The sequence below is a fragment of the Zalophus californianus genome, chromosome 10 (genome assembly GCF_009762305.2).
Source record: "Zalophus californianus isolate mZalCal1 chromosome 10, mZalCal1.pri.v2, whole genome shotgun sequence".
Classification (NCBI taxonomy): Eukaryota; Metazoa; Chordata; class Mammalia; order Carnivora; family Otariidae; genus Zalophus; species Zalophus californianus.
The window spans coordinates 33,525,554-33,549,089 of record NC_045604.1 but is presented as its reverse complement, the minus strand read 5'-3'; the positions used below and the strand labels follow the sequence as shown (position 1 = coordinate 33,549,089).

The window sequence follows — 23,536 nt, the reverse complement described above, 5'->3', positions numbered from 1 at the left end:
GCCAGCTTTGCTTTTCTTTTTCAGTATTCCTCTGGCTATTCTGGGTCTCTTCTGGTTCCATACAAATTTTAGGATTATTTGTTCCATTTCTTTGAAAAAAGTGGATGGTATTTTGATGGGGATTGCATTGAATGTGTAGATTGCTCTAGGTAGCATTGACATCTTCACAATGTTGATTCTCCCAATCCATGAGCATGGAACGTTTTTCCATTTCTTTGTGTCTTCTTCAATTTCTTTCATGAGTATTTTATAGTTTTCTGAGTACAGATCCTTTGCCTCTTTGGTTAGATTTATTCCTAGGTATCTAATGGTTTTGGGTGCAATTGTAAATGGGATCGACTCCTTGATTTGTCTCTCTTCTGTCTTGTTGTTGGTGTATAGGAATGCCACTGATTTCTGTGCATTGATTTTATATCCTGCTACTTTACTGAATTCCTGTATGAGTTCTAGCAGTTTTGGGGTGGAGTCTTTTGGGTTTTCCACATACAGTATCATATCATCTGCAAAGAGTGAGAGTTTGACTTCCTCTTTGCCGATTTGGATGCTTTTGATTTCTTTTTGTTGTCTAATTGCTGTGGCTAGGACTTCTAATACTATGTTGAATAGCAGTGGTGAGAGTGGACATCCCTGCCGCGTTCCTGACCTTAGGGGAAAAGCTCTCAGCCTCTCCCCATTGAGAATGATATTCGCTGTAGGTTTTTCATAGATGGCTTTTATGATATTGAGGTATGTACCCTCTATCCCTATACTCGGAAGAGTTTTGATCAAGAAAGGATGCTGTACTTTGTCAAATGCTTTTTCTGCATCTATTGAGAGGATCATATGGTTCTTGTTCTTTCTTTTGTTAATGTATTGTATCACGTTGATTGATTTGCGGATGTTGAACCAGCCTTGCAGCCCAGGGATAAATCCCACTTGGTTGTGGTGAATAATCCTTTTAATGTACTGTTGGATCCTATTGGCTAGTATTTTGGTGAGAATTTTTGCATCCATGTTCATCAAGGATATTGGTCTGTAATTCTCTTTTTTGATGGGGTCTTTGTCTGGTTTTGGGATCAAGGTAATGCTGGCCTCATAAAATGAGTTTGGAAGTTTCCCTTCCATTTCTATTTTTTGGAACAGTTTCAGGAGAATAGGTATTAATTCTTCTTGAAATGTCTGATAGAATTCCCCTGGGAAGCCATCTGGCCCTGGGCTTTTGTTTCTTGGGAGATTTTTGATGACTGTTTCAATTTCCTTAGTGGTTATAGGTCTGTTCAGGTTTTCTATTTCTTCCTGGTTCAATTTTGGTAGTTGATACATCTCTAGGAATGCACCCATTTCTTCCAGGTTATCTAATTTGCTGGCATAGAGTTGCTCATAATATGTTCTTATAATTGTTTGTATTTCTTTGGTGTTGGTTGTGATCTCTCCTCTTTCATTCATGATTTTGTTGATTTGGGTCATTTCTCTTTTCTTTTTGATCAGTCTGGCCAGGGGTTTATCAATCTTGTTAATTCTTTCAAAGAACCAGCTCCTAGTTTCGTGGATCTGTTCTACTGTTCTTTTGGTTTCTAGTTCATTGATTTCTGCTCTGATCTTTATTATTTCTCTTCTCCTGCTGGGTTTAGGCTTTATTTGCTGTTCTTTCTCCAGCTCCTTTAGGTGTAGGGTTAGGTTGTGTATTTGAGACCCTTCTTGTTTCTTGAGAAAGGCTTGTATTGCTATATACTTTCCTCTCAGGACTGCCTTTCCTGCATCCCAAAGATTTTGAACAGTTGTGTTTTCATTTTCATTGGTTTCCATGAATTTTTTTAATTCTTCTTTAATTTCTTGGTTGACCCATTCATTCTTTAGTAGGATGCTCTTTAGCCTCCATGTATTTGAGTTCTTTCCAACTTTCCTCTTGTGGTTGAGTTCTAGTTTCAAAGCATTGTGGTCTGAAAATATGCAGGGAATGATCCCAATCTTTTGGTACCGATTGAGACCTGATTTGTGACCTAGGATGTGATCAATTCTGGAGAATGTTCCATGGGCACTAGAGAAGAATGTGTATTCCTTTGCTTTGGGATGGAATGTTCTGAATATGTCTGTGAAGTCCATTTGGTCCAGTGTGTCATTTAAAGTCTTTATTTCCTTGTTGATCTTTTGCTTAGATGATCTGTCCATTTCAGTCAGGGGGGGTGTTAAAGTCCCCCACTATTATTGTATTGTTGTCAATGTGTTTCTTTGCTTTTGTTATTAATTGCCTTATATAATTGGCTGCTCCCATGTTCGGGGCATAGATATTTACAATTGTTAGATCTTCTTGTTGGATAGACCCTTTAAGTAGGATATAGTGTCCTTCCTCATCTCTTATTACAGTCTTTGTTTTAAAATCTAGTTTGTCTGACATAAGGATTGCCACCCCAGCTTTCTTTTGGTGTCCATTAGCATGGTAAATGGTTTTCCACCCCCTCACTTTCAATGTGGGGGTGTCTTTGGGTCTAAAATGAGTCTCTTGCAGACAGCATATTGATGGGTCTTGTTTTTTAATCCAATCTGATAGCCTGTGTCTTTTGATTGGGGCATTTAACCCATTTACATTCAGGGTAACTATTGAAAGGTATGAATTTAGTGCCATTGTATTACCTGTAAGGTGACTGTTAACTGTCTGTTGTCTGTGTTCGTTTCTGCTCTTTGCTGCTTTTAGGTTCTCTCTTTGCTTAGAGGACCCCTCTCAATATTTCTTGGAGGGCTGGTTTCGTGTTTGCAAATTCCTTTAGTTTTTGTTTGTTCTGGAAGCTTTTTATCTCTCCTTTTATTTTCAATGATAGCCTAGCTGGATATAGTATTCTTGGCTGCATATTTTTCTCGTTTAGTGCTCTGAAGGTATCTTGCCAGTCCTTTCTGGCCTGCCAGGTCTCTGTGGATAGGTCTGTTGCCAATCTAATGTTTCTACCATTGTAGGTTACATATCTCTTCTCCCGAGCTGCTTTCAGGATTTTCTCTTTGTCTCTGAGACTCGTAAGTTTTACTATTAGATGTCGGGGTGTTGACCTATTATTATTGATTTTGAGAGGGGTTTCTGTGCCTCCTGGATTTTAATGCCTGTTTCCTTCCTCACATTAGGGAAGTTCTCTGCTATAATTTGCTCCAATATACCTTCTGCCCCTCTCTCTCTCTCCTTCTTCTGGGATCCCAATTATTCTAACGTTGTTTCGTCTTATCATATCACTTATCTCTCGAATTCTGCCCTCGTGATCCTGTAGTTGTTTCTCTCTCTTTTTCTCAGCCTCTTTATTTTCCATCATTTGGTCTTCTATATCGCTGATTCTCTCTTCTGCCTCATTTATCCTAGCATTTAGTGCCCCCATTTTTGATTGCACCTCATCAATAGCCTTTTTGATTTCGATTTGGTTAGATTTTAGTTCTTTTATTTCTCCAGAAAGGGTTTCTCTAATAACTTCCACGCTTTTTTCAAGCCCAGCTAGTATCTTTAAAGTCATGATTCTGAACTCTAGGTCTGACATCGTACTAATGTCCGTATTGAGTAGGTCCCTGGCTGACGGTACTACCTCTTGTTCTTTTTGCTGAGGTGATTTCTTTCGTCTTGTCATTTTGTCCAGAGGAGAATAGATGAATGAGAGAACAAAATGCTAACAGGTTTACAACGTCCCCAGCAAATATACTGTATACAAATCAGAAAAGACCTGAAACCAGGGGAAAAGAAAGGGAAAGAAAGAAAAAAGAAAGAGAAAAAGAAAAAAAAAGATAAAAACAAAAACAAAACAATACAAAAAAGGCAGAATATGATCAAATATGATCAGGCTAGTGCATAGATCAGTGCCACACACTAGATTTTGGGCGTATTTTGGTCTGTTAGAAAAAAGTGCCTCCTAAAATTTTAAAGGAAGAAAGACATATATGTACAAAAAAAGGGTTGATACAATGAAGGGATGGAAGATGACTGTAAAGATGAAAATTATAAAAGATTTTATAAAAGGACTTGGTAAAATAAGTTGTTTGAAAAAAGAAAGAAGATTTAAGAAAAAGAAGAAAAAAAAAAAGGAAAAAGGGAGAGAATGTGATCAGGCAGGAGACTAGAACAAAGCCATACACTAGTGATTTAGGGTATATTTTGATCTGTAAGAAGAAACTGTACCTCAAAATTTTAAAGAGAGAACAACTTATATATATATGCCAAAAATAAGGGTAACTACTATGAAGGGATAAAATACGACTCTAAAAATGAAAAATAAAAAATGTTTTTTTTTTTAAAAAAAGGGATTTATAAGATGTTGGTTGAAAAAGGGAAAAAGAAAAATAAAAAAAAAACAGTCAACAAAAATTAACTTTGATGAAATAATGAATCATGGTAAAAAAAAATAAAAAAGCCATGAATCTATGTGCAGTATTCCCCTAGCGCTGGAGTTCTCCTATTCTCCTTGATCGATCAACTTGGTCTTGGCTTGCTGGCTGTTTGTGCTGATCTTCTGGGGGAGGGGCCTGTTGCTGTGGTTTCCAAATGTCTTTGCCGGAGGCGAAATTGCCCCGTCCTTGTCGGTCCGGGCTAAGGAAGCTGCTCCGGTTTGCTCTCAGGAGCTTTTGTTCCCTGCAAGCTCTCGGTACAGCTTTGGAGGACCAGGGCAGAAATGGTGGCCTCCCAATCTCCACTCGGAGGAGCTGAGAACTCGGGGCCCCGCTCCTCAGTGCCCCCAGAGAAAAGCAGTCACTTCCGTGTCCCCGGTCTCCGGCCGCACTCCGTGCTCACCCGGCCTGTGATCGAGCGTTGCTATCTCTGGCACCCCACCCGCGCGGAGTCTCCAAACCCAGCAGATCCCTGCAGTGCGTTCCCGCACCGCTCCTCCCCGGGAAGGAAGGGGAGTCTCCCCGGATCTGCTGCTTGTTGGGTCCCTGCTGGGGGAGCCGTGCCCCGACTGGGCCGCAGATCACAGTTTATGGCAACCCCGAGCTGAGAGCCCTAGACTCTGCTCCGTATCTGCAGCCGGCTTCCCTGTTCTGATACCTGGGAGCTCTGGCGCACTCAGGCACCCCCGGTCTCTCTGTGACCCCAAGGGTCCTGAGACCACACTGTCCCGGGAGGATTCCACCCCCCGCTTAGCCACTGCAGCGATGTCCCTCCGCCGAGCCAACTTCTAAAAGGTCCGATTTTGTGCTCCGGGGCTCTAGCACTTGCCAGAAGCGGCTGGCGGAGGCCCCTCCCCCGCCGTCTATCCTCCCGAATATCTACTCGGATTCACTTCTCTGCACGCCCTACCTTCCAGTAAGTGGTCGCTTCTCTGTTCAGAGAGTCGTAGCAACAACTCTCTGTTCGATCTCCTGTTGAGTTCGTAGGTGTTCAGAATGGTTTGATCCCTATTCAGCTGAATTCCTGAGACCAGACGAAATCTAGGTCTCCTACTCCTCCGCCATCTTGCTCCGCCTCCCTTCCATAGATTTTTGTTACTTTTCCACAATGGCTACTTTTTGTTCAACCTAGTATATAAGCAGAGGCCTACACACACACACAATATATACACATGAACCTATGCATATTAGGCTTTAGACCTTGTTTCTTATAGAAGCTGCAACTTTCCCTCCCAAGTATATTATTTTTCTTTTGACTTGGCTATTCTTTCTTCTTAAGGAAAAACTGTTTTAATGCTTCAAATTTATCAAACTCTCTTTTTAAAATGGTTTCTGGATTTTAGGTCTTCATTTCAAAGCCCTTCTCCAATACAAGATTTTAAATTATTTGCCTAGATTTCTTCTGCTACTTTTATGTTTTCCTATTTTTTAATGTTTAAAGCTTTGATCCATTTGGAGGCAATATACAATATACAGTGCAAGATATATATCCAAGGCTATATTTTCCCATATGACTTTCCTGTTATTCCAAAAGTCCATCTTTAGTTTACTGATTTGAGAGTGCTTTTTAACACTATATTAAATTCTCATATGTATCTTGTATCTGCATATGTTTCTAGTCAACACCATTGTTTTGCCTACATATTCATACACACATTTCATAGTGACATACTATCAAGGCTTTATAATATATTTTAATAACCTCTATGAGTAGGTTTGATATATTTAATAACCTCTATAAGTATATACTATATACGTATATATAGTATATATATATATATATGAATATATATATAGGTTCATGTATGTATCTATCCTAGAAATTAAGAATACAAATTTCAAGAAATTAATTTTAAAAAAATAGGCAAAGGATATGCCAAATAGTTCACAGATCAATACCACTATCTCTTGAACACATAAAAATATGCTCAATCTCACTCATAAGAGAAATATACATTGAAACTATAGTAAGATTTCATTTTTACTTCTTAAATTGGAAAATTTTCAAAAATTTCACAAGTTTTCAAAAGATTGACAACACAGTTGGAAAGTCTATGAAGAGACAGACATTTACATACTCTGCAAAACATGTAACCTCTAAGGAGAGCAATTAGGCAATATCTTCCAAATTTTCAAATAGGTATACTCTGACACAGAAATCCCACTCTGGAAATTTACCCTACAGACATAACTTACATCTGTACAAAATTATATATGTACAAAGTGATGCATCAGAGCACTGTTCAGAATAGCAAAACATTGGAAATATCTATGGATACATCAAAAAGATTGTTAATCCATGATACATCACACAATCACATTCTATGAAGTTGTAAAGACAAATCAATGATGAACTTCTATGCACAAACGTGGAACTATGTTCTGTATATATTGATGAGTAAAAAATAAAGCAAGATTCAAAGCTACATTTGTTATTGGAAAGGTGTAAAATAAAAATATATACTAATTTTTAGCTTGTATTTGTAAAAGTAAACACTAGAAAGATACAAAAGAAACCAATAAATGTGGATCCCTGTTTAAGGACACACACACAAAAATGAGGTGGATGGCAAGAAGGTAGAAGTGCGAATTCTCAGTGCATGTGGTTTTACATCATTTTTACTTTTGAAATATATCAGCTATTTATTAAAAATTAATTTAAAAGAATTGTTTCTAGATTGCTTCACACTCACCCTTCTGAACAAACGAATTCTAATTGTGATCCAAAGAAATGATCTGTCTTAGATATCACTTTCCCATTTTGTAATTCTCCTGGGTTTCTGCATCGTTTCTCTGACAGAAAAATTAAAAAGATAATTAGTGATTCCAACTACTCACAGATAAGGCATTAGAAGACTGACTGATACGCTTTGACCTATGCTTCCGGAAAGGTCCAGAGGCTGAGATCCAAACTTATTTCTGATCCTGACTCACTAAATTTTTACTTTGGAGGTTAAATGAATACAAAATTTGATCTCATATTTTTCTGGTACATTTCACCAATAGAGAAAAATACTCAGTTAAATCACTATGGTCATGGAGTCCGCAGTCCAGGATAGCTATTGACCAGGGAGCTATGCTCTGTTCTAGCTCAGTGGCACGTACTTTGTATGCAGGCCACTCAAAAATACATGTCCTTGGTCACAAAAGGGACAATGGAAAGTGTAGATATCCTCACTGTTGGAAGAACATTACAGAATTTATTCTCAACTATAAGTGAATCACAGAATCTTCTTCCAAACACAGCAGATATTTTGGTTGAGGTTTCTTTGGAAACTGCATTACCTCTCTCTAGCCACATAATACTTTATAACTTTGTAAAGAATGAATCTGGTTTTCAAAATATTAAAATTGAATTTGTAGTTCACTTAGAAAAGAAGTGTTTGCTGAATTACAGGGTAAAGGATAAGCTTATCTTTCACTACAACCAGGTAGTTCCTAATTTCTCTTTTATTTGGTTTTTTGTTTACACTTTTCAAAAAGTAGCACACGTATGTACATTGAAATCAGTGACTTGACAACCGGATGGTTTCTTAGTGACCAAAGATTCTCATTTGTACTCAGAAAACTTAATTCTTGAGACAAATTTGCAAAGAAGGGAAAAGCATAGATAAGAAAAATAAATGTTCATACTTACTGACACAGAATTCATTGTATCTCCATGTGTTACGTTGACAGGTAACAATCTGACTTGCAAAATTAACCTTACTGTAGCCAGGACGGCAGGTGTATTTCAGGATAGTTCCAGTGTTGAAGTGTGTCTCATTCAATTCAGTTGTTAAAGAAGCAAAGTATAGATTCGGTGGGGGACCACAACCTCCTGGACACCAAAATGACAAAGAGCGCCAGAAGTTATAGCTTGAAACACAGCATCTTAATGTTTCAGTAGTATGATTTTTTGAACAAGGACCATTCCTTTCTCCTCTAATCAAGAAAAATAATAACTCTTATTGTCCCCATTGTTCAATGAATCCAGTGAGTTATCAGTAAAACACATCTGCTGATAAATGATAAAAGGCAGAAATTTTTCATCCCCTTTCTACTGTTTATGAGATAATTTATCGAAAGGATGGCAGATGTGATTTTATTCACCTATCAGATTCCTCATATCTGCTGACTCAGAGATATCTGAGCAAAGCCAACGGTTCCTACAATTTTCCTCAACAGAAACATAGTATTTCATCAATAAAACCATATGTAAGATTGCCTGTCTCAGGAAAGGGAAACCGGGTGGCTGGGAGATGGGTAAGAACCACATTCTTAATTTGCACCTTTTTGCACATGTTGGATTTTGAATGATGCAAAGGAAGAAGCATGGAGTCCTTGAAACATAAAAATGTTAATCCTGCTTTCCTTGCAAGAATTAAATAGGGGACAAATTTACCTTTCAGGAGCCCTAAGAGAAGTCTATACTTACTTCTCCTCTCTCTTCTGGATAGACACAGAGGCAGTGAAAATTGTTCAGTCAGGCAGATAGATCACACTGACTTGTGTCGAGTCATGTTTGGGAGACAAATTGTTTTGGAAAATTCCTGGAGGAGAAAGGCTAGGGGAACGTGCCCAGAAAACTGCCTCTTCTATGGATAAAACAAATTCCCCCTAAATCCCAAATAATTCCAAATCCCCTTTAGCTCCAAAATTCCAAATTCCTGGTCAAACCAACCCTTGTTGTGGCAGGTGGCTTTCTGCTAGAAGCTGAATCATCTGCTAGTGTTAAGAGCGAATGAGTGGATGATCTTGAATATTTGTCACCAATCTGAACTTATCTCTCTAGTACTCACCAAGAACAGGAGCCATGAGAGTAGCGACCAAGGTCATTTGGAACAGAGTTGGATCAGAGACTCTCCACAGCCTAGAGAAGGGCTGGGCTGCCATTTTCTCTTTTCTATGAAGGATCCCGTTTGGAGCTCTGGAGTTAATGACCTGATGATTCTTCCAGATTTTTCTGCCAAGAGACCTCAATTTAATAAGTAGTCATTGAATTCCTAGTTGTCATAAAGCACTAGGATAAATACTATGGGGTCCACATCTTCAAGGAAATTATGCCTTACGGTAGTAAAGCACATGCACACAAATGTTACAACATGACACAGGGAGTGTTAGCCTCTGCTCAGAGGAGAGATGGGGAGGTGGTTGCTTATAGAATTGTCCAAATCGGATATAAGGGTCAAGTTTAGGAATTTATAGATTCTACTCTTTAGGGAATAAAGAACCATTATTTTTCATTTTGGATTTTGTTTCCCCTTTGTTTACTTTTAGGCTAAGGAGTGATTCATTATTTTGCTTTTATTTTTATTTATTTATTTATTCATTTATTTATTTGTTATGTTCTGTTAGCCAACCTATAGTACATCATTAGTTTTTGATGTAGTGTTCAACGATTCATCAGTTGCATATAACACCCAGTGCTTGTACTTTTAAAAGATCACTGTGGCAGATGTGTACATGATAGACCGAAGTGAACAAAGAGAGGAAACAGGAAGGTTGAGGAAGAAGACCATTGTACCTGGCCAGGTGAGCCACAGAAATGGTCTGACCAAGGAAATGGCTGAGGAGTTGGAGAAGAGGGAAAAAATGTAAGACAAAATAATACTAAAAGGCAGGAAAAGGATGAGATAGAGAAAAGGAGTCAGATCTGTGTAGTATTGAGAGTTCCTCATGACAACTTTCAACAGAGGCAATAAACCATCAAGCCATTTGCAGTTTTAAAAGAATGGTTTATGGAGAGATATGTGTGTCTGTATGTATAGACATACATATATAGCTATACAAAGAAAAAGAAAAATATATGTGACTAATTGTACTTTCATATTTGATCTGACTATTTGAAGACTTCTTTAAAGAAAAATCATGAAGGACACTTTTCACCACCACTCCTGTTCCCTTTGGGAAAAACAATATATCTTCAATCTTAAATTTACTTTAGAAATATTCCTTGTCCTCAAAGGAATATATGAAGTTAACTCCCAAAGAAATACTGAATTTCATGATGATTTTATTCTGATACCTGTTAGATCCAGATGATTCTATATGCCCCAGGTGTTCATAATTCATACTATGCACATATCTGTTGAGTGCCGTCGATGTTTCCCTCAAAGATGTTTCTGTCCCACTTTACAGGAAGAGACAAATTTATAATGACCCTTCACACTACGTGGAGAGACCTAACTTCCTAACTGAGTAATGACTCATTTGATCTTATCTTTCCAAAATTCAGTTCTGATGAAGCCATTCTTCCACCTGCCATCAGTCGTGGGCCATCCCACCTGACAGACATCCTGGCCCCTGAGCTCTGGACACAGCCACTAGGACAATTCTGCTGAAAAGTAAATTCAATGTGATGATCCACTTACCAAATGTATTCGCTTACTAAAATATGTTTACAGAATTTGTACTGAATACATTGATGTGGTCTAAAGAGGTGTGAAGGAGCCAGGACCAGCATTTGGGGCCCTTACACATCCCTTTTCTTTTTTGTTTGCCTGCCCCTCCACTCCAGATCTCTAGGCTGTTCCTCTTGCCCTAACAATCTGGATGAGAAAGGAGACAGGTGGGGGTAAGTTTCATTCCACGTAGTGAAAACCAGTCCACTAAATCATCCATGAAATTTGCAAAATATGAAGTTTCTCCCATCCAATGAAAACTGTTATGAACTGTAAAAACTACAGAAATGAGTTTCTTTAATTTTTGATGAGTTCATAGATTTGGTTGAATTTCAGTGAAATTGAAGAAAGAGGTTTAAAAATACCAATATGCATTTTAAAATTTTGAAAAAATAAGCTGGAAATTGTTTTTAATTTTTAAAAAATGAAATAAAGTAAAATAAAATAAAAATACCAATACATTGGCAAAATAGAATTTAACTATAAAAACTCAAGAAGCTGACAGTATAAAGTGCAAATTCCCCATATGAATTGTTGCAGTTATTATGTTCACAATGAAAATATATACATTGGATATACTCCGGAAAATATTCTGAGTATATTTATAAAAACAGAGCCATAAAATTAAATCCTTACTTTTAAGGAATTCAACATAAATACTTAAAATGCTGCTACAAAGAATGCATTCATTAGCTGCGTTCAACGAGAAGATATTTATAATCACTGAGTATATTCAAAATGAATATTTAAAACGCTGTTCAGTAAATTGATCATTCAACGAACTTAGCAAATAGATTTCAGCGAACTGATCCTTCAGGAAAGAAGCTTTTCCATCATTTGGTCTGAGCCCCCGTGCTTTGATTGACCTGGACAATCTGGATCCCTGACAGCCCCAGACATTTTCCTATAACGTACCCCTGCCCATGTCACTTGCCCTCTTGTCTTTCTTCCTTCGTTGGTTCCTACTCATTCTGCCAGTCCTTTCTCCAATGTCCCCTCCTTGCCTCCAGGCCAGTCTCCATATTCTAATTACATCTCGGTGTTTATAATTTTGATTCAGATGTGGCTTATAACTGACATCTGAAGTCTGTCTTCAACACTAGACCACAAGGTCCTTGAAGTCAGAGGTGGGTTCTTACTTGCCTCTGCCCCACCTGGTTCCTAGCATTGCACCTCACACAGTTAAAGCACTCAATAAATGTTTGTTCAAGTTACATTCAAAAGCACCTAGTGATAAAATGTTTTAAAGAGAAATAACACTGCTCCACATCCATATCTACTCTTAGAGTGTTACTATTGTCAAGGTCAGATTTTAATTGATTTTATTTATTTTTAAAGATTTTATTTATTTATTTAGTTGACAGAGAGAGACAGACAGACAGTGTGAGAGGGAACACAAGCAGGGTGAGTGGGAGAGGGAGAAGCAGGCTTCTGGCCGAGCAGGGAGTCCGATGCGGGGCTCCATCCCAGGACCCTGGGATCATGACCTGAGCTGAAGGCAGTCGCTTAACCAATTGAGCCACCCAGGTGCCCCAGATTTTAATTGATTTTAAAGTTCTTAATGAGAACAGAGCCTAGTGACTTTACCCTAGGCTCTTCCCCATCCTTAACCTGAAGTCATCATATCCTCAACCATTCAACAGAGGACAGTGAGGAGTGAAAGAATGAACAAAACGAGTCTCCTCCCTCCACAGATTAGGACAGGAGATAAAAGGCAGCCATACATACAGACCCTACACTGGGCTGAGGAATTCCTATCACTCAGCTTCACGCTGAGGTCACAAACACAGTGTTGGGGAACACAGGAGGACAGTATGTAGCCAGACCCTGGGGCATGGGCTCTGGAGTCAGATCCAGGCTATGTGGATTGAATCCTGGCTCCACCAGATGGGAACTGTGTGTCCCCGGGCAGGATACTCCACTCCTGTAAGCTTCAATTTCCTCTTTTATAAAGTAGGAATGATAACTATACACGTCTCTCAGAATTGCTGAGAGGTAGCTTGGCTTGGTGCACAGCCAGCACACAGAAAACATTTGAAAGAAATGTCAGAGAAGAAGGTGTTGGGATTGGGGTTGGCATGTGACCTTGATAGGACCAGAACTCCTGGAGTCAAAACACCATTATAATAATGATGTGTAATTGGGGTTGGGGCACCTGGGTAGCTCAATCAGTTAAGCGTCTGACTCTTGATTTTGGCTGAGGTTATGATCTCGGGGTCCTGGGATCAAGCCCTGAGTTGGGCTCCATGCTCAGTGCAAAGTCTGCTTGTCCCTCTCCTTCTGCTCCTTCCCCAGCTCTCCCGCTCTCTCTCTCTCATAAATAAAAATAAAATTTAAAACAGTGATGTATAATTACAACGGCATTTCGCTGCATCACCAGGGTACTTCAATTAAACCCCAGTGCAGAGGAGAGCCCACTGGATTTAGATCAGAATCCATTGGTTGGGTCTTCACTGTGGCCTTTGGTGATGGTGAAACCCAGTGCCACACCCAGAACAGAGACTCTGGTGCCCACAGGGGACTGTCCTGGGCTTTCTTCTTCCCCTAGTTTTCACTGTCTTCCAGAGAGCCACTCACCTACTCCCATGACTTTGACCATCACCCGTGAATCACTCACAGACCTCTGGGCAGAACTATCTCCTTATACAGTGTATAAAAACTTACATGCTTCATAAACTCAGTTGTTAATAAAAATCTTGTTCTGCCCTATTCAGTCCCATACATAAATTTTGAGTCTTTGAGCCTACCTCCTTTGCTCTTGTCACTAACTAGTGGAATTCCAGTGCTTAGCCTTAAAACTGTGAACATTTCTAAGAAACTATTCTGTCTTCCCCTGTAGCTGCACAAAAGCAGATATCTGCATCCTAAAGATGACCTTGCATATGTTATTTCTGTACTTTAGAGATAATTACTCTGCCGCTTGAACAAAACCTTTAACTCTGGAAAAGTCTATAATTCTAACTGGTGATCTTCACAAATTATTTTTTGTCCAGGATAACATGTAAATTACATTTCTGTTTTTGAGTGTGATAAATACCTGTGAGTTTTCTTTGCAAATCCAAAAATAAATTATTACACTTTTCACTTGGAATCCTGAAAGTAAACTCAAACTTTGCATGTTGGATTTCTCTCTCTTTTTGAAAATATTTTATTTATTTATTTATTTATTTATTTATTTATTTATTTATTTAGAGAGCCATGCAAGCAGGAGGAGGGATACAAGGACAGGGAGAAAGAAAATCTTAAGCAGATTCGACTTGGGGATCGATCCCATGATAGTGAGATCATGACTTGAGCCAAAATCAAGAGTTGGGTGCTTAACCAGCTAAGCCACTTGTCAGATTTTTTTTTTTTAAATATCAGCTTCCTTGAGATGTAAGTGACTAAGTTGTAAGATATTTAAAGTGTGTATCATGGTGATTTGACATAGGTACACTTTATGAAAGGACTGTCCCCCCACCCCCCCACCACCCATCTTGTTAATGAACACATCCATCAGCTCACATATTTATCTTTTTCTTTTTGGTGAGAACATTTAAGTTCTACTCTCTTAGCAAATTTCAATTATACAAAAAGGTGTTATCAAATATAGTCACCCTGTTTTACATTAGATCCTCAGAACTTCTTTATCTTACAGATGAAAATTTATATCCTTTTACCAAGCTCTTCCTATTTCCCCCATCTCCTGCAACTGATTGTTAGATTTCTTATTTAAGCAAAAATCCTTTTTTTTTCAAGTTTAAGGTATAATTCCCAAGGTTCAGATCAGCTTTCCAGCTGCTTCCTTTGTGTCTCCCATGTACCTTGAATCCAACATATCCCAAATGAAACCCACTATCTTCTCTCCAACACACTTGACCTCTGTGTTTTCTGTCTCAGCTAAGGTAATCATCTCTACCCAGACTCCCAGACTAGAAACATGAGTCATCCTAGGCTCCTCTCTCTTGTCCCTTCCCATATTCAGTCTCCAGGTCCTGTCACGTTGGCCATAGCAGCACTAGAATCTGTCACTCTCTCCTACACCCCATTTCCATAGTCCTGGTTTACATTCTCATAATTCCCTTCACCCACCCTAGACCACTGCAAACGCCTCCAAACACTTGTAAGCCAGCTTCTTAGTTGACACTGCCATATTCCTAAAAAGCAATCTACTTAAAAACTCTGATGGTTCCAAATTTACTAGGTTTTCACACCTCTACTAACCCTCCTTCTGCTTCTACTCACTTAAAACACTGGGCTTCAGGTCGGAAGGAAAGATGGCAGAGGAGTAAGGGACCCTATTTCAACTGGTCCCCAGAATTGAGCTGGATATCTACCAGACCACTCTTGAGCACCCACGAAACCAGCCTGAGATGTAAGAAGATCTGGATCTCTACAAACAGAATATCTCAGGCAGTTGGTTTCGAGGTACGAAGTGGGGAGCCATGATTCCGTGGGCAGATATCCGAGGATAAACGGCAGTGGGAGGGAGCCTGTCCGTGGGGATCCTACACCACTGGTGATAGACAGCCTCGCTCGCTGGGGACAGGGCACAGACGCACAGGCCGGTAGGGGCGGGGAAAGGACTTTAGGGCAGCCCCCGGGGCAGAAACCCGGAGCAGCGGAGTCGTGTGGGCGAACTGGAGCGGCTGGTGGTTTTAGAAGTACAGAGGGCAGAGACGTGCCCCCGACCTGGAGGCAGGACTGGGGGCCCTGCAGAGGGGCTCACAACCCAGGACGCTGCAGTTTATAGCAGCACAGACAGAAACAGAGATGGTGTGGCCTGGAGAGCTCACTGAAGAACAGACTGTGGTCTCTCTGCTCTGAGGCAGAGGGTTGGAAACGGTCTCTTCTGCTCTGACTCGCGGAAGAGAGGCAGAAAGCTGCCAGGGAAAGCCGCCAGAGAACAAAAGCCCCCAAAACTGATTCCCGCTGAGCCCATCCCCCTCCACAGGTGGGCAGGGCAACTCCGCCCAAACAGGGTTGCCTGAGTAACAGCGCGGCAGGCCCCTCCCCCAGAAGACAGGCTGGGAAAACAAGAGGTCAGCCACCCTAAGGTCCCAAGAAAACAGGTGCATCTTGCTTGGGTTCTGGTCAATAATTTGGACTCTGTACATTCCCTCAAACACCCATCAACAGAAGGACTAGGAGGAGGAGCCCCCCAAATAGAAAAGACTCAGAGATTATAACTTATGCTGCAGATTTACAAATGGATGCAGATATACCCAAGATGTCGGAGATGGAATTCAGGCTAGCAATTGTGAAGACAATGGCTAGAATGGAGAAATCAATTAATGGCAACATAGAGTCTCTAATGGCAGAAATGAAAGCTGAATTGGCAGAACTTAAAAATGCTATCAGTGAGATCCAATCCAATCTAGATAATCTAACAGCTAGGGTAACTGAGGCAGAAGAACGAATAAGCGACCTGGAAGACAATATAATAGATAAAAAGGGAAAAGAGGAGGCCAGGGAAAAACAACTCAGAATCCATGAAAATAGAATCAGAGAAATAAGTGACACCATGAAGCATTCCAATGTCAGAATAATTGGAATCCTGGAGGGAGTGGAGAGAGAGAGAGAGAGAGGACTAGAAGATGTATTTGAGCAAATCGTAGCTGAGAACCTACCTAATCTGGGGAACGAAACAAACATTCACATCCTAGAGGCAGAGAGGACCCCTCCCAAGATCAAGGAAAACAGACCAACACCCCAGCATGCAATAGTAAAACTTGCAAATCTTAGAACCAAAGAAACCATCTTAAGGGCAGTTACGGGGAAGAGATTCCTTATGTACAGAGGGAGGAACATCAGAATAACGTCAGACCTATCCACAGAGACCTGGCAAGCCAAAAAGGCCGAGCAAGACATATTCAGGGTACTAAATGAGAAGAACATGCAGCCAAGAAGACTTTACCTGGCAAGGCTTTCATTTAGAATGGATGGAGAGATGCAGAGCTTCCACAACTGGCAGAAACTGAAAGAATATGTGACCACTAAGCCGGCCCTGCAAGAAATATTAAGGGGGGTTCTATAAAAGGAGAAAGACCCCAAGAGTGATATACAACAGAAATTTACAGGGACAATCTATAAAAACAACGTCTTCACAGGCAACATGATGACAATTAATTCATATCTTTCAATAATCACTCTCAACGTGAATGGCCTAAATGCTCCCATAAAATGGCACAGGGTTGCAGATTGGATAAAAAGACAGGACCCATCCATATGCTGCCTACAAGAGACTCATTTTGAACCTAAAGATACATCCAGACTGAAAGTGAAGGGATGGAGATCCATCTTCCATGCCAGCGGACCTCAAAAGAAAGCTGGGGTAGCAATTCTTATATCAGACAAATTATATTTTAAAGTCTGTAATTAGAGACACAGAAGGACACTATAACATTCTTAAAGGGTCTATCCAACAAGAAGATCTAACAATTGTAAATATCTATGCCCCCAACATGGGAGCAGCCATCTACATAAGCCAACTGTTAACCAAAATAAAGAGTCATAATGATAACAATATGTTAATTGTAGGAGACCTCAATACTCCACTCTCAGCAATAGACAGATCATCGAAGCAGAAAATCAACAAGGAAACAAGAGCTTTGGATGATACATTGGACCAGATGAACCTCATAGATATTTACAGAACATTACACCCTAAAACAACAGAATACTCATTCTTCTCGAGCGCACATGGAACTTTTTCCAGAATAGACCACATACTGGGTCACAAATCAGGTCTCAACCAATACCAAAAGATTGAGATTATTCCCTGCATATTCTCAGACCACAATGCTTTAAAACTGGAACTCAATCACAAGAAAAAATTTGGCAGAAATTCAAACACTTGGAAGCTAAAGACCACTCTGCTCAAGAATGTTTGGGTCAACCAGGAAATCAAAGAAGAACTTAAACAATTCATGGAAATCAGCGAGAATGAAAACACATCAGTCCAAAACCTATGGGATACGGCAAAGGCAGTCCTAAGGGGGAAATACATAGCCATCCAAGCCTCACTCAAAAAAATAAAAAAATCTCAAATTCACCAACTAACTCTACACCTTAAAGAACTAGAGAAAAAGCAACAAACGGTGCCTAAGCCACACATTAGAAGAGAAACAATTAAAATTAAAGCAGAGATCAATGAATTAGAAACCAGAAACACCGTAGATCAGATCAATGAAACTAAAAGTCGGTTCTTTGAAAGAATTGATAAGATCAATAAACCACTGGCCAGACTTATCCAAAAAGAAAAGAGAGAGGGCCCAAATCAATAAAAATATGAATGAAAGGGGAGAGATCACAACTAACACCAAGGAAATAGAAACAATTATTAGAAATTATTATCAACAACTATATGCCAACAAACTGAGCAATCTGGATGAAATGGAGGCCTTCTTGGAAACCTATAAGCTGCTAAGACTGAAACAGGAAGAAATTGACAACCTGAGTCGGCCAATAACCAGTAACGAGATTGAAGCAGTGATTAAAAACCTCCCAAAAAACAAGAGTCCAGGGCCTGATGGATTCCCTGGGGAATTCTACCAAACAAAGAAGAAATAATACCTATTCTACTGAAGCTGTTTCAAAAAATAGAAACAGAAGGAAAACTTCCAAACTCATTCTATGAGGCCAGCATTACTTTAATCCCCAAACCAGGCAAAGACCCTATCAAAAAGGAGAATTTCAGACTGATATCCCTGATTAATATGGATTCCAAAATCCTCAACAAAATCCTAGCTAATAGGATCCAACAATACATTAAAAGGATCATCCACCATGACCAAGTGGGATTTATCCCCGGGATGCTAGGGTGGTTCAACATTCGCAAATCAATCAGTGTGATAGAACACATTAATAAGAGGAGGGAGAAGAACCATATGGTCCTCTCAATTGATGCAGAAAAAGCATTTGACAAAATACAACATCTCTTCCTGATTAAAACTCTTCAGAGTATAGGGACAGAGGGAACATTCCTCAAGTTCATAAAATCCATCTATGAAAAACCCACAATGAATATTATCCTCAATGGGGAAAAGCTGAGAGCCTTTCCCTTAAGATCAGGAACACGTCAAGGATGCCCACTCTCACCACTATTGTTCAACATAGTACTAGAAGTCCTAGCAACAGCAATCAGACAACAAAAAGAAATAAAAGGTATTCAAATTGGCAAAGAAGAAGTCAAACTCTCTCTTTTCGCAGACGACATGATACTTTATGTGGAAAACCCAAAAGACTCCACCCCCAAATTACTAGAACTCATACAGCAATTCAGTAATGTGGGCAGGATACAAAATCAATGCACAGAAATCAGTTGCTTTCTTATACACTAACAATGCAAGTATAGAAAGAGAAATTAGAGAAATGATTCCATTTACAATAGCACCAAAAACCATAAGATACCTCGGAATAAACCTAACCAAAGAGGTAAAGGATCTATACTCTAGGAACTACAAAACACTCATGAAAGAAATTGAAGACACAAAAAGATGGAAAAATATTCCATGCTCATGGATCAGAAGAATAAACATTGTTAAAATGTCTATGCTACCCAGAGCAATCTATACCTTCAATGCCATCCCGATCAAAATTCCAATGACATTTTTCAAAGTGCTGGAACAAACAATCCTAAAATTTGTATGGAATCAGAAAAGACCCCGAATTGCCAAGGAAATGTTGAAAAAGAAAAACAAAGCTGGGGGCATCACGTTGCCCAATTTCAAGCTATATTGCAAAGCTGTGATCACCAAGACAGCATGGTACTGGCACAAAAACAGACATATAGACCAATGGAACAGAATAGAGAACCCAGATATGGACCACCAACTCTATGGTCAAATAATCTTTGACAAAGCAGGAAAAAACATGCAATGGAAAAAAGATAGTCTCTTCAATAAATGGTGCTGGGAAAATTGGACAGCCACATGCAGAAGAATGAAATTCGACCATTCTCTAACACCGTTCACAAAGATAAACTCAAAGTGAATGACAGACCTCAATGTGAGACAGGAATCCATCAAAATCCTAGAGGAGAACATAGGCAGTAACCTCTTTGACATCGCCCACAGCAACTTCTTTCAAGATACATCTCCAAAAGCTAGTGAAACAAAAGCAAAAATGAACTTTTGGGACTTCATCAAGAAAAAAAGCTTCTGTACAGCAAAGGAAACAGTCAACAAAACAAAGAGGCAACCCACAGAATGGGAGAAGGCATTTGCAAATGACACTACAGGTAAAGGGCTGGTATCCAAGATCTATAAAGAACTTCTCAAACTCAACACCCAAAAAACAATAATCAAGTCAAAAAGTGGGCAGAAGATCTGAAAAGACACTTCTCTGAAGAAGACATACAAATGGCTAACAGACACATGAAAAAATGTTCATTATCATTAGCCATCAGGGAAATTCAAATCAAAACCACACTGAGATACCACCTTATACCAGTTAGAATGGCAAAAATGGGCAGGGAAAGAAACAACAAATGTTGGAGAGGTTGTGGAGAAAGGGGACCCCACTTACACTGTTGGCCGGAATGCAAGTTGGTACAGCCACTTTGGAAAACAGTGTGGAGGTGCCTCAAAAATTTGAAAATAGAGCTACCCTATGACCCAGCAATTGTACTCCTGGGTATTTACCCCAAAGACACAGATGTAGTGAAAAGAAGGGCCATATGCACCCCAATGTTCATAGCAGCAATGTCCGCAATAGCCAAACTGTGGAAAGAGCTGAGATGCCCTTCAACAGATGAATGGATAAAGAAGATGTGGTCCATATATACGATGGAATATTACTCAGCCATCAGAAAGGGTGAATACCCAGCTTTTACATCAACGTGGATGGGACTGGAGGAGATGATGCTAAGTGAAATAAGCCAAGCAGAGAAAGTCAATTATCATATGGTTTCACTTATTTGTGGAACGTAAGGAATAGCATGGAGGACATTAGGAGAAGGAAGGGAGAAATGGGGGGGGGGGAATTGGAGGGAGAGATGAACTATGAGGGAGTATGGACTCTGAGAAACAAACACGGTTTTAGAGGGGAGTGGGGGTGGGGGGAGTGGTTAGCCTGGTGATGGGTATTAAGGAGGGCACGTACTGCATGGAGCACTGGGTGTTATACGAAAACAATGGATCGTGGATCACCACATCAAAAACGAATGATGTATTGTGTGGTGACTAACATAACATAATAAAATTAAAACAAAACAAAACAAAAAAAACACTGGGCTTCAACTTCATGAAGGTGCTTACCTTTCCCAAAATACATCCTGGATTTTAAAGATTTTATTTATTTAGACAAATTTAAATTAGAAGATTTTATTTATTTATTTGAGAGAGAGAGCAAGAGAGAGAGAGTGCAGAAGTGGGGGTAGGGGCAGAGGGAGAGGGATAAGCAGGGAGCCCAATACGGTGCTCAATCCCAAGACCCTGGGATCATGACCTAGCTGAAGGCAGACACTTAACCAACTGAGCAACCCACCCACCCCATCCTGGATTTTTTTAAACACTTGAAAGCATTTGCATATAATATCTCTTATGACAGATGCTCCTACCTCCAACCTCCTCACTTCCTTAATGAAGAATTGTCCAACCCCACTGAGAAATATCAGCCTCTTCTATGCTCCCCTAGTATTTTACTGATACCTTAATCATCATACCACATGGTATTGTATCTCTTCATTGTCTATTCACTTTTGCCTGCTAAAATAAATTGTAGGTCCCTTGAAGACAAAGATGTTTATTCAGCTTCCTAGTGCTGACCTGATATTGTAACTGGCATGTAATAGTTATCCAATAAATGTGAAATAAATAAAACTCAATATAGTTTTATCCTCAGAGTGAGAATGACTAACTGCCTTATTGAGGACCAAAGGGAATAACATGTGTGAAATGCTTCGTAAATGTTGAAGAGATAAATGATACAGTGATCCCACTTCCCTCACTGGTTCTGAGGCTGTGTGGTGGCTCAGCAGACCAGGGGGCATCTGGAGTTCACCATCACTATGCCTTGTGGTCCCTCAGCAGAACTTGCACAGGATTCAGCAGCCTACAGAGGATAGGGATGGAGGCTAGGACTTGTGAGTTAAGGAGACCCAAATTTGAGCCTCAGTCATACTACAGTCTAATTCTATGATCTTGAAGAAGCCATGTCAGCTCCTTGGGTCTCAGTTTCTCATCTCTCAAATGATGACGGTAAACTTAGATCATCTTTCCATTCCCTACAAAGTCTAGAATGCTATTAGCTGCCCGCTGAAAAGCTAAGACTTCCCTAGTAAATGCCCTCAGATTTCGATGACTTCATCATCTTTTAAATTCCTATAGAGGTGAAACCAACTCAAGAGCTATAGTCAACACGACAGGTCTCTGATGACAAATACTGTTGGCATGCGCAGTGCAGTACAACTTGACAGGCACTGGGAAAATTCTCAGCTCCCAAATTTCTCCCTCCATTAGAGACTGCTTTTTAAGTCCATGTACTTATTTTGTCTAAACTCCGCCCTTTTAAAGCTTGCATACCTCTGGAAAGGGTAATATTCTTATCCAGTCTCAGCTCCTTTCTTGCTGCTGCACACTCAATCACATCACTTTCAGATTCCAGAAAGAACTTGCTTCCACACTTTCGCCTCCTTCCTAAAATCTCTTTATCAGCTTCTTCCTTGTGTGCTCATATTATATTCAAGTGTATCACTACACTTAATTCAAGCTTCTGCCCATTCTGGATACTGTATTTTTCATGCTCTCTGTACTACTGTATTTAGGGACAGAACAGGAGTCAGCTAAGAGTGGTTGAGGAGTTGAAACAAGAACAAGAATGGTACTGTGTCCTGCCCCACCAAGGGAGAAGGAAATTTCCAGAAGGAAGGGTAATCAGCATTGCCAGATTCAGAAAAGTGGGGAAGAGAAAGGAAGTGAGAACAGTTAAGACTTCTAGCTTCAGAAAGTAACTGGAGGCTGACCAACATTCTTCTTATTATTAAGTCAAAAGATATTTGCCGTGGATGGTGGAGAAGATGTGGAGGGGTTAATAAAATCTCCAAAGGGAACTGCATCAATTTTTAGAATGTAGACTAGGTCTACATTCTAAACCAGGTCTTCTGTGAACCCCTTTGGAAAGTCCGGTTTACCTCCTGCCTCAACTCCCCTGTGTGGAGTGATGGTAAAGAACCGGGCGCCTGGGTGGCTCAGATGGTTAAGCGTCTGCCTTCGGCTCAGGTCATGGTCCCGGGGTCCTGGGATCGAGTCCCACATCGGGCTCCCTGCTCCTTGGGAGCCTGCTTCTCCCTCTGCTTCTCTCTCTCTCTCTCTCTCTCTCTCTCCCCCCTCTGTCTCTCATGAATAAATAAATAAAATCTTAAAAAAAAAAACAATCAATGAACCAACCCACTCAACTTTTAGATACAATAACAAGAGTAACCTTTTACTTCCTTTCTGCTTCAGTTTATTCATGCCCCCATTTATAATAAAAAATTGAGGCTCAGAGGGATTAGAAGTACTTTTCAGGTCATACAACCCCCTAATGCAGGACTCCTGAAAAGATTTCTGCTGAAAGTACCCCCAAGTTTTTGTCTCTCTTGCCCTCCTTAAAGGGCCAAACCAGCAGCCTTTTCCCCAAGGTACCCCAAACAATCCACTGACCTGCAGGTAGCTGAGGAAGAAGTAGAAGACTCTATCGTGGTGCCTTGGGTCGTTTCTCAAGGGAAAAAAAACTGCCTGGATCTCTAATAGTTTTAGTTCCTCCCCAGATCAGAGTTTACCAGAGTACCCTGAAGCTAGCTAGTAATTGCACCACCGAGAAGTCCCTGAATTCCAGCCAGGTGGTTGACTGGTCAAGGATGG

At 40.1% G+C, this 23,536-nt stretch overlaps 1 protein-coding gene across 2 annotated transcripts in view; it reads right to left on the bottom strand.

Moving 5' to 3' along the window:
- C4BPA (complement component 4 binding protein alpha) overlaps positions 1-23,536 on the bottom strand; it is a 42,701-nt gene extending 19,165 nt beyond the window's left edge. The window contains exons 1-5 of one of the 2 annotated variants that reach the window (XM_027613986.2): positions 23,336-23,536; positions 19,695-19,797; positions 9,111-9,274; positions 7,967-8,149; positions 7,023-7,122 (exon numbers count right to left, since the gene is read on the bottom strand). In XM_027613986.2, the coding sequence (XP_027469787.1) occupies positions 7,023-7,122; positions 7,967-8,149; positions 9,111-9,274; positions 19,695-19,759 (512 nt within the window). In that variant the 5' untranslated portion in view covers positions 19,760-19,797; positions 23,336-23,536. The remainder of the gene's footprint in view (positions 1-7,022; positions 7,123-7,966; positions 8,150-9,110; positions 9,275-19,694; positions 19,798-23,335) is intronic. The other variant, XM_027613987.2, reaches the window with a different exon arrangement.